General features: G+C 39.4%; 2 protein-coding genes across 2 annotated transcripts in view; both read right to left on the reverse strand.

The window, feature by feature from the left end:
• Positions 1 to 16,071, reverse strand: part of LOC135129932 (uncharacterized) — a 121,088-nt gene that overhangs the window by 69,806 nt on the left and 35,211 nt on the right. The gene's annotated exons all lie outside the window — the stretch shown is intronic.
• Positions 2,065 to 4,528, reverse strand: LOC135130326 (uncharacterized). The gene is made up of 2 exons (XM_064057692.1): positions 3,967 to 4,528; positions 2,065 to 3,159 (listed from the first exon to the last, which is right to left on the reverse strand). The coding sequence occupies exons 1-2, from the start codon at positions 4,276 to 4,278 to the stop codon at positions 2,818 to 2,820; spliced, it is 654 nt and encodes a 217-aa protein (XP_063913762.1). The 5' UTR covers positions 4,279 to 4,528; the 3' UTR covers positions 2,065 to 2,817.

The following is a 16,071-nucleotide window of genomic DNA, read 5'->3' on the forward strand; positions in this document are numbered from 1 at the left end:
GTAACGGGGAAATTGGCGATAAAGTGAATGCTGATGCTTGTTTTGATGAGTTTAGCTTATTGAAGAATTTTGCTACGGATGAAAAAATTACTTCTTGGAATTGCCAAAAAACTCCTACTGAAACTCGTTGGCTAGAATTTTTCAAGTACATAGAAGCAATTCCTTATCAAGTCACACCAATAAACTTGAAAATGTTATGCGAATTTGCCCTCTGCCTTCCAGGTACAAAACCAGCTGATTCATTTCAGTGTTTCAAATAATAATGAAATTTGTTGACAGGGACAAGCGCAAGCATTGAGAGACTATTTTCTAACATCAACAAATACTGGACTAGTGAGAAGAACGCCCTAGGCCTGTCCACCTTGGAAGCTGTTATGCAGGTGTACATGAACTTCGAAGAAACGTGTAATGAAATGTTTCATTACTTGAAATCTAATCCACAGTTATTAAAACAAATATTAAGTTCAGAAAAGTATGACTGGAACAAGCCATCTACATCTAATATCTAATACAGGGCTTTCATAAATGATTCTAAGGGCGTAGTTGGCCATGGATTTCAAAAATGCCGCTTTGCTGAAATTGTCTCATTTGACAGTTCTCACTTGTCATTGTGCTTGTCATTTGTAACCTGTCACTTAAAATCATCGCTTTTATTGTTCTACCACTTTCCAAGTGTGATTTACAGTAATTCTCGTTGATCCAAGTTTAAAACAACAAAATAGCCTTTCTTAAGGCTCTTGGTGCTTGCGTGCGAAAACTTTGTGCTCGAAGCGAAGACCGTGAAAATGGTTTATTCGGTTGAGCAAAACACTTTCATCGTTATGTCTTATTATCGCAATGGGACATTCGTAGACGGAGCGTGGCTGTATTCTGTAGCCGCTTGTAAGCAAGAATATCTGGCCAATTACCCTGATTTGGAAATTCAAGAAACATCATTAGAGGCTCACATTAGAGATGTCATCAACAGATTTGTTCGCACTGGCAATGTCAACAAAGGGAAATCTTCTGGGAGACCTGCAGTATCTGAGGAAGTTGTTGATGATTTGAGAGAAAGACTCGAGCAGAATCCCCAAACATCTTTGACAAGATTATCTCAACAGTCAGGAGTTCCCGTAACCACATGTCACAAAGTAGTGAAAAAACGATTGCATATGCATCCTTACAAAATAACTACTGTGCAACAACTTTTACCAATAGATCCTCCACGCCGCGTAGAATATTGCAATTGGTTTCAGAATACTTTTCATGATGACGGGTTACTGGATCTTACATTTTTTAGTGATGAAGCATGGTTTCATTTATCTGGCTATGTCAATTCGCAAAATTTTAGAATTTGGTCCGCGGAAAATCCACATGTTTTTGTAGAGACGCCTCTTCATCCTTTAAAAATTGGAGTATAGTTGGCAGTTTCTCGTAGACGAATATATGGACCTATTTTCTTTCATGATACTATGACTGGAGAGAGGTATAGGCAACAGATTTTGGAACCATTTATTCAACAACTTGATGACGAAGAGCTGCAGTTAGGGTACTTTCAACAGGACGGCGCGACTGCACACACTGCACGTGCTACATTGGAATATTTACAACAACATTATGACGATCGTGTAATAAGTTTAGGAGTGCAGCATGCATTTCCACCACGTTCCCCAGATCTTACGCCATTGGACTTTTCAATATTTGGATATTTGAAAGACAAAGTGTTTCAACGGCAAATGAATAACTTGGCAGAGTTGCAACATGAAATTGAACGATGGGTTCAAAGCATTGATGGAAGGATGTTACAGAACATTTTTGAAAGTAAGAAAAAGAGAGTGAATATGTGCCTTGAACTAAATGGTGAACATTTTCAACATTTACTGTGATGTTTAACCACAATAAAATTGTTTGTTTATTCCATTATGAATTATTTTTATTTTTAACAACAAATTGACTATCAAGAATGTTGGAGTTCTGCGCATGAGGGTAACAAATTACGCCCGCGTAATTTCAAATGTTCAAATTCTATGTGGGTGACCTAATTTTGCATTGAAACGAATCTGTACACAAAAAAAACAACAAAAATCAAAAACTAGTCTTTAAAATTAGCAACGAAAGTATATTTTGAAGCTTGATACTTAAAATGAAATCACACTACTGTCAGCACAGTTTTATGAAAAAGAAACCAAACGCAAAATCTAGCAGTTTATTCTTTTAAACGCAACAATCGTGTATCAGCATCCGAACACAAGTCCATTCCTGTTCCTGCCGTCACCGCGTCGGTGTTGCTCGGGCAGTCTCGACCGTTGGCGACCCGCCGCCTCCGGCTGCCGAGCTCACTCGACGGAAAATGCTGACACGGCCTTTCCTGACATGGAGAGTGTCCTCACTCGACGGACATGGGCACCTCAGTCCAGGTCCTCGGACTGAAACTCATACATACAGGCTTAGACTTTGATCGTCACTTCTCCTACATTAAAGATATAAATCAGAGAGCAAGCTGCCTGTCTGCCGGGGACGGTAACTGGAAGAAAACAGGGTAAATTTGGCCAAACTTACATAATGCAAGAATACAATACAAAATAAATGAGGGCGAATATTAAATGTAACGCATAGAAGTAAGCTTAATTTTTAAATGAACATAATACTTAATAATAACGCAAAACAAAACTAAAACTACACCTTGTGTGATCGTCACCCAGCTCTGCCACCCACCAGACTATCAAACACAGAAACCTCTGGTCAAGCCTGAATCAGCGAGCATCAACAATCCACAAGCCGGCCAAATGCGAGTAGCGCCAATCACCATGGACTACTCCCTATTTGAACCGTACTACCTTACCCATACACGACCCACGACCTCATATTGTCGATGCCGGCCGCTCCACGGTACTGCAACTTGGACCTGGTTGCTCCCGGTATGTCTGCGACTTCATACCGATCATTTCCAGAAACCTTGGTAACTCGGAATGGGCCACGCCACTTGGGCAGTAACTTTCGGCTAGTTCCGGTTGCAGGGCCGCTAGTTAGACGGATCAGCACCAGGTCTCCCTCCTGATATGGTTGACCAGCAGTTCGAACACGGTCGAAACGAGCCTTTTGAGCAGCTTGGTCCTTGATTGTACGCGCAGTTATTTGGTTTCGACTGTCAGTGACGTCGACGATGGCGGGTTCTTCCGGCTCAAAAAAAAAGAAAATAAAGAAGCACGCCAACACACAGCAACATAAACAACATCGAGAAACACAAAAACTAAACAGAAATCAAAACTTTCATTGTGAGGACGTTTGTTGGTTTTTACCAGGGCAAAATCGACGGAAGTGACCGGATTTTCCGCAGTTAAAACAAGTTGGGCCGAGGACCGGCTTATTACCCGTATCATTTCGCGGAAGAGATGACGTTTGTTTTGGAGTTCTATAAATAGATGAAACTGGAGCCCGCGTCGCTGGAATGTGAGAAACGTGTCGGGTTGCGGATTGCGTTGCAAGTACTCGATCATCGATGGTTTTTAAATGTCCCGCCAAAACAATTGGGTCCGTAATACCTGCAGCTTGGACCGAGAATTTAATTTTCTCGTCACAAATTCCACCCGTTATTAAATTTACGCGATCAGCTGGGTTAATATTTAATTTTAGCTTATTAATTAGCGCAAGTTTATTAAACGCATATTCGTAGAGTGTTTTACACTGCTCTGGGGTGTACGCCATCATCATTTGAATCGCCTTATGGAGATCGCGCTTTGGTGGAAAATTTCGCAACAGTATGTCATGCCATTCGGGCCACGTAAACACTCTACTAGGCAGTGTCCGATACCACGTTTGCGCTGGGCCTCTTAGTTTGCTCAACGCCAAATGACACGTTGTCCTGTCGTCCCAATTATAAATTTGAGCGTCCTCACCAATCGACTCTAACCATTCGTCAACATCGTTTTCTAAAGGATCGAATTCGGCAATAATGCTGCCGGCCGTAGAAAGGGGAATCCCACTTACCTGCTGGCGAGTCTCACGCACCTCCACCTGCTCTGCCAGCTTACCAAACCCAGCTGCTATAGCCTCACTGATTTGCGAAACAGAAGCAGGACCAGGACTGCTGCGACCAGGACTGTCGCCACTCCTCGTCCTCGAGTGAGATCGCAAGCGGTGCCGTCTCGCAAGTTGTTGTTCTGGAGTCGGTTCCCGCAACTTCTTGTGCTTTTGCCGCCGCTCATGCCGTGAACGAGACCCACTTGCACCATCACTAGATTCACTCCGACGCGAACGTCGCGGTTTGTCTTTTTTATGGCGTCGCTGCTCTTTCGGCATTGTCGTACAAGTGCACGCAAGGGTTTAAAGAATCCCACTCCTGATGTCAGCACAGTTTTATGAAAAAGAAACCAAACGCAAAATCTAGCAGTTTATTCTTTTAAACGCAACAATCGTGTATCAGCATCCGAACACAAGTCCATTCCTGTTCCTGCCGTCACCGCGTCGGTGTTGCTCGGGCAGTCTCGACCGTTGGCGACCCGCCGCCTCCGGCTGCCGAGCTCACTCGACGGAAAATGCTGACACTACGTTCTAAATACCTATTTATTATGTACAATAAAATTTTTGATAGAACTGAATGAAATCTCAAACCGTAAAAACTCTGATTATTATCCGTGTCCGTTCACCCATCTGGTGGTCCTTGATTTTATATGACTCTACGATGAGGGTTTAGAAGCTACCCAGCAGTCAAAGTTATATTTGGATTTTTATCTTTTACGTTTATACATTTTCGTTGAATATGTACTTTTGTGGCGGGAAGTGAAATATTAATTTTGTAATATACTATTGTTTTGTGGCTAATTAAAGAATTTCGTGTAATTTTTATGAAAAGGACAATGGACAGATAAAGTTCTATTATTTTATTAAGTAAAAACAAGCACTAGACATGACAAAACATATTTCAGTATGAGCATCCAAAAGTTTGAACTGTTAACAAAATGTGCTTATTGTGTGAAATAATTTCAAGTACAAATCGACATCTAAGATATTTTCACGGCGACAATTTCAAAAATATTAAAAACTAGCAGAATAATTTGTCCGCTATGCTTTGAAAACTTTCAGCGTTTTCACTTATTAACGAATCATTTCAACATCGTTTATAACATTGAGTTGGAAGTAAAGGATCTACAATTTAAGAAAACGGAAGATTTTTTTTACACGAAAAGCAGATTTAGAGTTAAAAACTAATTCTTTTATATGACGAATTATTATTTTCTACTATGAATGTCAGAAGTAATCTAGCAAATTCTGTTAGTAAATGTAATATACGAGCTCCTAAAACTAGTGGCAGTATCAAAATGCAAGGAGTCTGTCCTTCACGAATTACAGCTCACTTTGATCATTCTTCCTCAGTGGTACTTGTTCAGTTTATTGCTATTCATGTTGTTCATCACAATGATCTTCGCTGTCAACCCCTGACTACAAAAGAAACGACATATCTAGTTGAACAAATTCGCACTGGTTTAACACACGAAAAAATAATTGAAACTGTTAAAAATCTAGAACTCAGTTCATGTACCAGATTTAATCTTCTGACTATGAAAGACATTCCCCACATTGCAGAAAAAATAATATATCTGGTAAATGAAGTAAGGAAAATCTTGTTGTGCATCAGAACATGAAAAATTGCACAAAAATGACTGCATTAGCTTCCATGTACAGTGGGCTGGAGTATATGTTAAAAAAATATGGCGCCAAAATCATTTGTGTAGATGGCACACATGGGACAAACCTCTATGACATTGAATTGACCACAAGTCCATGTGTTAGATGATAAAAATATTGATTATCCAGTAACATTTATTCTGTCCAACTGAAAGGACACCAACATATAAGAGGTTCTGGTTGGTGAAATAAAATCATTAATATCGGTTTTGGTACCCAATTATTTCATGACAGATGATAGTTACAGCTACATGTTGGAATGCCTGGAACAATAAATCAGATTCTTACAAAATTAGATTATGTATTAAAAGAAACAGATGAAAATAAATTTATGACTGAAGCAAGAGCTGATTAAATTTTTGGTAAAAAGTAAATTTGTGAATTATTTAAACACTTACTACTTTCAAAATAAAGAGCGCATGAAGTCATGGGCCCAGTGTTATCAAAAGAACGCAGGCATTAACACCAACATGCACGCCAAATCTTTGCACAGATCTTTGAAATACAAATATTTTGGTGGTAAACCAATAGAGGGCTGGAAACATATTTAGACACTTTGAAGAAACTACTGAAGGATACATCTTGGTCAAGAATTTCATCTACTTTATGACTTACAGCTATTCACCATGACCTTTTGGTCAGTAAGTCCCATAAACTTGCCACCCAGATAAGTTTTGATAATGTAGCTAAAGAATCTGCTGTAAAACATTTAATGCACTCACAAACCAAAACTAACTTTCATGAAGTAGAACTGATGGATAGGAAATGTAGTTATCAGACATTAAAATGCGTTGTTTGTCAAATTTGTATACACCATTAAAGATACTCTTGCTCTGAGTTCTTAATCAAAAATCATCTTTCTAAGCACATGCATCTGGTGTCCATGTATATAAAGGCATATTTAACCACCAAAGGCCCTTGGTCCCACTGGTCATCAATGCGCCTTCAACTTCTGAAAAACAGTTTGAAAATGAACTACATTTGCGCTTATCTAACTCCGTAACATCGCGCAGAACACGCGCTTCTCGATTTCGCACAAACTGTTTGTGCAAAGCTCTTCTACAGCATCTTTTGATCACGTTCCTCATCTTCAAATGTTATGCAAATGCTTCCTTTTGCCACAAAAATTTGTTAAATTTCGCATTCGTGCATTCTTTAATTGCAGCATTGCAGCCGTTGCTAACATAACCTAACTTTTTATGGTCACCAACGCGTGCTAACTTTTTGAAAGGACACACGGGCGCTTCGCCTCCTGCACTTCATAACAAATATACTCCTAAACGTGGAACTTCTTTTTCCGTGGATGATTTAGTTATTGGAATTTGTGCGTGTGTATATCAACAGCCAACCAAAAATTTCACTTGTTATCGCCAGTATCGCCTTGTTATGTTAGTCACATGTCACATGTGTATTGACGCATGCGTTTTCGATATTTAATCATGAAGCATTTAGGCAACCAGTTATACAGATGCATGTGGTGCTTGTCGTGCCCAAGGACACATTTAGTAAAGTACACATAATGCGAAAGGCGGCACACATCCATAACCTACTGCGACCCTATAATCATTTATGAAAACCCTGTACATCTACGCTTTTAAATAAAAAAATAGAATAAAGTAACTTGTAATTTTCATTGGGTGGGGTGTACTTCTTTTTTTCAAAAAAAATATGGTCACCATATGTATAGGTGTTTTTTCTTCAGACTCCTAAAGGCTCTGTACAATGGAAGCATTACGAAATACTCTCTGAACATGAGACAAAATTGACATTTAACCTTCGCATATATCCGCTATGCACATCAAACCGTTTAATTTATTAAAAATGAGTGTTAAATTAGCAATTCACATTACTTAATTTCCTATGCATTATTTTTAATAGACTTTTAGCAATTCAGTAGCCAGTGGATTGAAATATAGTAAAAAAACTGAATCTTTAAATAGTCGTAAAGGTACTATTGATTTTACGGAGAGAAGTAACAACATGTTTGATGTTCTCAATAGAAAAGTAGCGTAGGGTTGCCGGGTTAATGCTGGTTTCTCATTTAAAGTGAAAAAATGCAAATTCCTTAACTCTCAGATTGAATACCTTGGGTTTTCAGTGAAAGGTGGGGAACTACGCCCTAACTCGCGAAAAACTGCGGCACTTGTAAACTCTCCGATTTCGACAACGCAGTCAAGTTCGACAATGCCGTTAAGTTCGACAATTACTCGGCTTGGCGTCTTACTTTCGTCAATTTATTTCTAAATTTTCAACCATAGCAGCATCATTATATCAACTTACTACCAGCTTTGTAGGTCAAATTACATGGTTACCCAAACATGAGGAAGCACGAAATAAACTCATTCAATGTTTAACCTTCCAGTAGTCGCGCGCGGTCTCAGAGACCGCAAGCGTATTTATTCTTAATTTGCGAAATAAATTAAAGGCGGTTCGAACTCCCTCTCCATCTACCTTCATAAGTTGTGCATTCGGATGGGCAGTGTGAGTTTGAGTGACGTTGGGTTTGTTTGCCTGCAATTGGAAGCACTTGCGGTCTGTGAGACCGCGGTGACTACTGACGTAACTTTTTTTATTATCAAAATAATCACTAAGGTATTTTCTTATGCTTTAATTTGTGGCAGCAAAACCATTATTGCCAATCGTTTCAGTAATGGCTTCTTATGAGGCGGAGCAAGAGCGACTCAGGCAAATGATGGAGCACGTGATGGATGAAAATAATGAGATTTTGGATGACGCCTATGACGACGAATCAGAAGAAGCTGAATCAGATCACGAGGAAGAACAACTTGAAAATAGTGATTCTGAACAAGACATATCTGATGTTGAAGAAACAGACGAAATCCTCAGTAATTCTTTGTCGTTTATCGGAAAGGATGGAACCCGATGGAGGAAACATTCATCTACTCCCAGAACAGTGAGGACGAGAAAAGAGAACATTATAACGCGTTTACCCGGTCCTTCAGCAGTAACACGGACTTTGAAAAATTCGTTAGAAATATGGGAATATTTCATCAATGATGAAATGATCAACATGATCGTGATCTGTACTAATGCATATATAGAGTCAATAACAGACAAATTTGCTCGCAGCAGAGATGTCCTACCGACTAATGTTGTGGAAATAAGAGCCCTACTTGGATTACTGTACATGGCCGGAACCTACCACGCTAATCGTTTGAATGCAGAAGATTTGTGGAAAACTGACGGGTCTGGTGTTGAAATATTTCGCCTTACAATGTCGTTACAACGATTTAGATTTTTACTTCGCTGTTTGAGGTTTGACAAAAAAGCCACTCGGCCGGAGCGAAGATCCAGTGATAAGCTGGCTGCTATACGCGATTTTTTCGACCTCTTCAACACCAATTGCCAAAGAGGCTATCACCATTCGGCATACGTTACCATTGACGAGATGTTAGTGGGGTTTAGAGGAAGGTGCAGCTTTCGCCAGTACATACCCTCTAAAACCAATAAGTACGGTCTGAAAATACTGGCAATTTGCGACGCACTAATGTTCTTCACGAGCAAGCTGGAGGTGTATGTAGGATTACAACCAGAAGGGCCCTATAAATTGTCAAACACTCCGTATGATGTTGTTCTAAGATTGTGTCAGCATATTTCTGGATCAGGTCGCAACGTTACAATGGACAATTGGTTCACTTCTTTGCCACTTATCAAGAAATTACTTTCTGACCACAAACTTACATCGATAGGAACCATACGAAAAAACAAGCGCGAGGTGCCCTTAGAATTTTCAAAACCAGTGAGTCGTCCACCGTGCACTAGCATGTTTGGATTTACATAAGAGAGTACCCTTCTATCATATATCCCGAAAAAAAACAAAAATGTGCTTTTAATTTCTACGTTGCATCACCACGATGAAATCGATGAAGATACTGGTGATTTGCACAAACCTACAATGATAACGGAATACAACCGCACCAAAGGCGGTGTTGACGTTGTCGATAAACTGACCGCCAGTTATAACGTAGCAAGAAATACTAGAAGATGGCCTATGGTCATTTTTTATTCGATTCTGAACATTGCTGGAATTAATTCCCAGGTCATTTATGCAGCGAATAACCCTAGTATCACCATTTTACGACGGAATTTTCTAAAGCAACTTGCCAATGAATTGATTTTACCTCAGTTGCGAGTTCGCGCGGTGATGACAACGCTTCCGAAAGCGCTGAAGGCAAGATTAGAAGAATTTTGCGAACCAAATACAATCGAAGTTGCAGAAACGACTGTACCAAACGCAGAAAAAGGAAGATGTGCATATTGTGACAGAAAAAAAAACAGAAAAACTAGATTTGCCTGTTTTCATTGCAATAAATACATGTGTTTGGAGCATTTGGGAGCAATTTGTCGATGTTGCCAAAAAATGCCTTATTTTGATTATTTGTTCTCATCTCGGCTATTTTTACTTTATTTGTAGTTAGAACTAACATGTTTCGTTTCAGTAAGGTTTTAAAAAAAATTATTTTTGTCATTTTGACCGCAATAAAAAACAATAAACTGAAAATATATTTTTTGTTATTCAGAACTAAAAACATGTATTCGTTAATCAAAAATTTTATGTTTGACGTATTATCTTTACCACTTAAAGTAACCGTTTCTAGATTTGGCGAAATGCACTCAATTTTGTTTTTTTTAAATAGCGGTCTCTCAGACCGCCGTGACTACTTGTGCTTGAAAACAGGACGCGACTACTGGAAGGTTAACTAACGAACCTGTTTTGGCTATTTTTAATCCCGCATTACCGATAGAGTTGCACAGAGACGCAAGCTCTGAAGGCTAGCCGTCGCGTATTTTCAGTAAACGTACGACTAGTACCGAGTCTCGTTATCATTCATACGAGCTTGAGACTTTGGCGGTGGTCAATGCCGTAAGACACTTCAGGCATTTTCTGTTTGAAAAGCATTTTACCGTGGTTTCCCATTGCAATTCTCCGAAAGCGTCCCGAACAAAACGCGACTTGACACCTAGAGCCCATCGTTGGTGGACTTTTCTGCAAAGCCGAAAGTCAATGAAACCGATACCCAATATAATAAAACTTATCACACTCAGGCACTTGACCTACATAGACTGGCTCATGGCGGCACAACAACGCGATGGCGAATTAACTAAGCTTAGAACAGCATTAAAATCTGATCATCTTGACCCTGATCTTTCCAGATCAGGACAAATGTTTCACGAGTAGTGAGTTTCGTGCTTTTTGTCATACCTTCAACTTTGAGTTACATTTCATTGCCCACGGTTCTACCCGCGCAAAAGGTCAAGTCGAGAGGGTCATGCACAATATTTAAAGAAACGTTTGTATGTACTTATACAGAAAAGGTTACATATATTTTTATAAAATTGGAATTGGATTATCTATCAGTAAATGATTATTATTTAGTGCATCGGGATTCGTTAGCTGTACCTCCACTAGTTTGTCTATCTCTTGGTGCAAGCGTAATAGAAATCTTAGATAAAAATATGAAAGAGGATTGAAGAATATAAGTTAATTTATAAATTTTATAGACCATGATTGCATTAAATAAGGCTGTAGTGCTAATACCCTTTTTCGAGCGCTGCTGATACGAAGCGAGGGTAGCGCGTCTACGCTCCCACTATAGCGCAGCAACTCTTCCTCGTAGCTGCCCATTGGTGGAAGCCGTTCCACCCGCGCCACTGGCCGAAGCCACCCCGGGAACTAAATAAAAGGGCTCACACCACCGTCCACCAGGCAGAGTTCTCTTCGAGTTGGTCAGCTCTCTCCCAAAGCACGGGTTGCCGGTCTTGGGGCATCCTGGCTTTTTCCTAGAGCTTTATCTAGACGATGGTCATCGGTGTCTGGATAATTTTGTGAATTGTATTACATTGCGTAACTAAACATTTTTCACGGAAACTTTCGTATTTCTCCTGATACTGTTACAAAGTGGCGCCCAACTAAAGGCCGAAGAAATGTAGAAAAGCGTGTAACAAAGTACAAAAACTCCGCGGAAACGGGATCAAACACCTATAAGGAAGAGTCCGCGCTTAAACCCTGGAACAATGGCCATCCAGATGTTAATGGAGCAGTTTAACCATCTCCAGGAGAAAACTGACAATCAGGACAAAGGCCGACACCGAGGCATTTCACTCAATGTACTGCCAGATTCGGGGAAACTCGAACCAGCGCTTCCGTAGAAGAGTTTATAAACACCATAACGATTTCCAAAACGATGGAGCAGATCGACGACGCCGATGCACTCCCCGGACTCCCGCTCCTGCGAACGGGCGAAGCCAACCAACGGTGGTGTGGTGTCCGCCAAAATATCATCGCCTTCGCCGAGGCAACGCAATTGATGCGAAAAGCGTTCGTTCTGACCATTCCCAAAATTACGAAAATAATTTAAAATTGGTTCAAATTGATTTATTTCCAGCAGATGAAATTAAGAATTTTGACTACCACTGCACAGTCTTCACTCAAAAATTAAAACGTACACAACAAAAATATTTAAAATGCGTTTCTCAAATTCAGGATCTATTCTGAAATTAATTCTGTTTCAAGGAGGTCTGGTATACCGAATGAAGTTTTTGTTTGACTTGTTAAAAGACTTGTTGATATCGCTCAAGAAATGTTATGCTTTCTGAAATATGAAATGACCTGCAAACAAATTATGAACCCCATTTGCCCTTATGTGAAGCGAAATATAATTTTGTCTTGCTCTGATCATAATGACAATTAAACCTGTCCTTAATAATATTTCCCATGAGTAAACGAATTTGTTAAAAAAGACCTCTGTTCGCGACAAACCGTTGAGTAGGAAAGTTTTAAAACTGTAATGAAATTAGTTCTGTTGCCCATTCTGCATTACTTTGCTTGAAAAGGGAAAAACTGGGACGGCTTTATAATAAATGGATTTGGGGATGGCTAAATAAAGCTGTGGTTAGCGCGGGGATTGTTTTTAACGTGCACCATATCGTCAAATATTTCGTCTATTCTGTCTACATCATCATGTATCATGGTGGGTTCAAAAATTAATTACTATACTCAGTAACGATTCGTTTAATCAATCATATGCTTGGTTTGCCCAATATTTCTAAATTTGATGATGTTTTTATCAAAATCATTTTATATCATTTTTGATATAGTGAGCACTCTTGAAAAAATACGTGTTACTATTTTAGGGGAAGAGAGCAATGACGACGAATTTATTTATGTGTAACTCGGAAGATACAGAGAACAATAATATCAACAAGCCTATGCTTGACGAAGAATATAGTTCAGAAGATGAACTATCTCTGCATGAACTTCCTAGTAACCAAGGAAAATTTGGAGGGTGCAGTTGGAGTCTTGTACCTGTAAACTCGCCACGAGCTACTCCCGATTTCCTTCCATCTCTTGAACCAGAGGATATACAACCAACAGATGTTTGAGAACCGATCGATTCTTTCAGAAGTATTTTCGATGATGATCTGCTTGTATATATTGTAAATCAATCAAATTTGTACTTAAATTTTGCAAAATAATCCAAACAAACCGCTGAGATTGACAAAAGATGAACTGGCACGACAATGTGCATGTCAATTTTTAAACTACCCCTTAGAAAAAATTATTGGAGGCAGGAATTTAAAGTCCCATATACAGCCGATATAATGTGCAGAAATCGATACGAACATATTCGTAAATGTATACTTCAATACCAACTTGCCGAATCGAAATGACGAAAATAGAGATCTCCTTTTTTTACCATATTCTTGACCTGGCTACAATAAACACCTGGAACATATGCAAACTGACCTGCAAAAAAGCTGGCCTAGAAGACAAACATACTGACGATCAATTGTACTTCAATTCAGGGCCAATACTGCTTTTAGTTTATGTCGAGGCAACAAGTGTTTGAAAAAAAGGGGAAGACCAAGTTTAGAAGCGGATGCTGTAGGGACCGAACACCGTAAAAAGCAAAAACGGGGTCCTACGGCGCCAATCCCGACGTGGGATGTAAGTGCCAATTCACAATGAACATACTTAATTCGTAAAATTGACGTAATACGTAATAAGTACATAAACGCAATTTTTAAGCGACTGTCTACAATGATCGTAAAATACTTTCACTAATGCGCATGCGTCTGTGAACGTCATGTTCACATAGGTACAAGTGACAGCTGGACTGACAGCAACTGACAAGTCTGTGCTGACAAGTACAGAACACTAAACAGGAGGCAGAAACAAAGAGAAAATGGATACAAACAGCGCCACTTTGTTGCTACTGTTGTTATTACGGAGGAGGAACAGGAGGGATTTGACCATCAACCAAGTAAAATTCACAAGGAGCCGCCGCTGGTAGGTACGTCCCATTTATAGAAATAGGGAAAAAGAGTTAGGAGGTTAGGTCTGATCACGTATTAGGTATGTATTTTCAGTGCTAACAACGCATTGCCGCAATTTCTAGAACACAAAAAACACCAGGTTCTAGTTACATACATACGTAAAATGTACATAAAGTTGAACAACTCTGAACTTTACGTTAGATATACGGCCATTCGTAATTTGCACGCAAACGGAATTTTTACGTCATCTATTGTAGAGAGTCCCGTGTCATTTCATTAGACAATTAGCGAAATTACGTTCAGTACAACGTATTATCCGTTAACGTACACAATCGCCAATAGGGACACTGCATTTTTTATGTTTCCATAGATATAAGTGCCTATTCACAATGAACGTAATTCGTAAAACATCCGTAAACTATACGTAATTCGTAAAGTTGAACCAATGAAATGATACGGGACTGTCTACAATAGATGACGTAAAAATTACGTTTGTGTGCAAATTACGGATGACCGTAAATCTAACGTAAAGTTGAGAGTTGTTCAACTTTATGTACATTTTACGTATGTATGTAACTAGAACCTGGTGTTTTTAGTGCTCTAGAAATTGAAGCAATGCGTTGGTAGCACTGAAAATGCATACCTCCCTGATCAGACCTAACCTCCTAACCACAACATGCCGAAAGAGTGAAACCACGTGAAACAAAAGACGAAAGTTTTGTAATAGTGTTTAGCTTCACAATTTTAGATGTCAGGCATAGCTGTCAGTTCAGCTGTCATTTGTCACTATGTGAACCTTTCTATTTTAATTTTTCTGACTGGCTCGTCATTCCGGGACCGTATTTTGGCAAGAATGTAATTCTCGCCAACAGTGTAGAAAAAATAATTTTATTCAAAAAACGTATCAAAAGGAAAAAAAAAGTACCTTTTTTGTAGCTATGTCGCTTAAGGCGACTATAAACAAATGTTTGTTTTCGCAGTCCTCGACAAATGGGTTCGTATACTTGATATACACCTGAGCGCTCGAGCGGGGCTCGACCACCGGCAAACATTTTTCTTCCACTGCGAATTTAGACGGGGAAGGTGTATAAACTGTAAGACGAAAATATCAGTGTACAAAGAACAAATTTTTGCAAAACTATACTTACTGTGATACCTCATGGCTTGCCGGCACGGATTGAACAGCGTCAATCTTTTGCGGTGAGAACCTTCGTCCTCCAGAACGAAATTTAGCTCTGGCGGACATAAATGTTTACGCAAACTTTTCGTGGGGCACTGGAACGAGACATTTTCACTATTTTTGAATTCAACGATGTACGAAGATTTTCACAAGTCAAAAGCGAGCTAACGACTACAGGAAATCCAGTGCAGTGGGGATATTTCTAAGCTTTCTCCTACCCCTACTGAAATGCGAATGCATTTGAACTCTGGCCAATGAGGGATGGGGGTAAGAACCGTAATTATTGCCGGTTTCCTTTGCAGGTGACTAACGGTTCTTGAAGCCAACGCAGATAACAGGGTGCACTAAACTAGGTAAAGGATTAAAATGAAGACCTTCTTGGAATAACCATATTTTTAACTCAAAATTTGTACTGCCTACTTTTGTCATACTTTAGAAAGTACCTGCACAAGCCGTTGAGAGACGCATGTGCATTATTGAAAGTATTTTACGATCATTGTGGACAGTCGCTTAAAAATTGGTTTTATGTACGTCAATTTTACGAATTACGTTCATTGTGAATTGGCACTTCTATTGTAGAGAGTTCCGTATCACTTCTTTAGACAATTAGCGAAATTACGTTCCGTACAACGTATTATCCGTTAACGTACACAATCGCCAATAGGGACACTGCATTTTTTATGTTTCCATAGATCTAACAGTTTTTTCTACGTTTTGCGTGTTGTACGTTCTACGGAACGTGGTTTCGCTAATTGTCTATTGATTCAACTTTACGCATTACGTATAGTTTACGCGAATGTTTTACGAATTAAGTTCATTGTAAATAGTCACTAAGGAGTGATAATGTCGTCATTGGCCAATGGTGACGGAAAAAAGATTGAATTGCAAAAGTTTAATGTGTACAAACCTGCCATCAGTCAAATGTTCAA

Source organism: Zophobas morio, unplaced genomic scaffold (genome assembly GCF_036711695.1).
Source record: "Zophobas morio isolate AGI-343-1 ecotype UQ-CSIRO unplaced genomic scaffold, CSIRO_AGI_Zmor_V1 ptg000017l, whole genome shotgun sequence".
Taxonomy (NCBI): Eukaryota; Metazoa; Arthropoda; class Insecta; order Coleoptera; family Tenebrionidae; genus Zophobas; species Zophobas morio.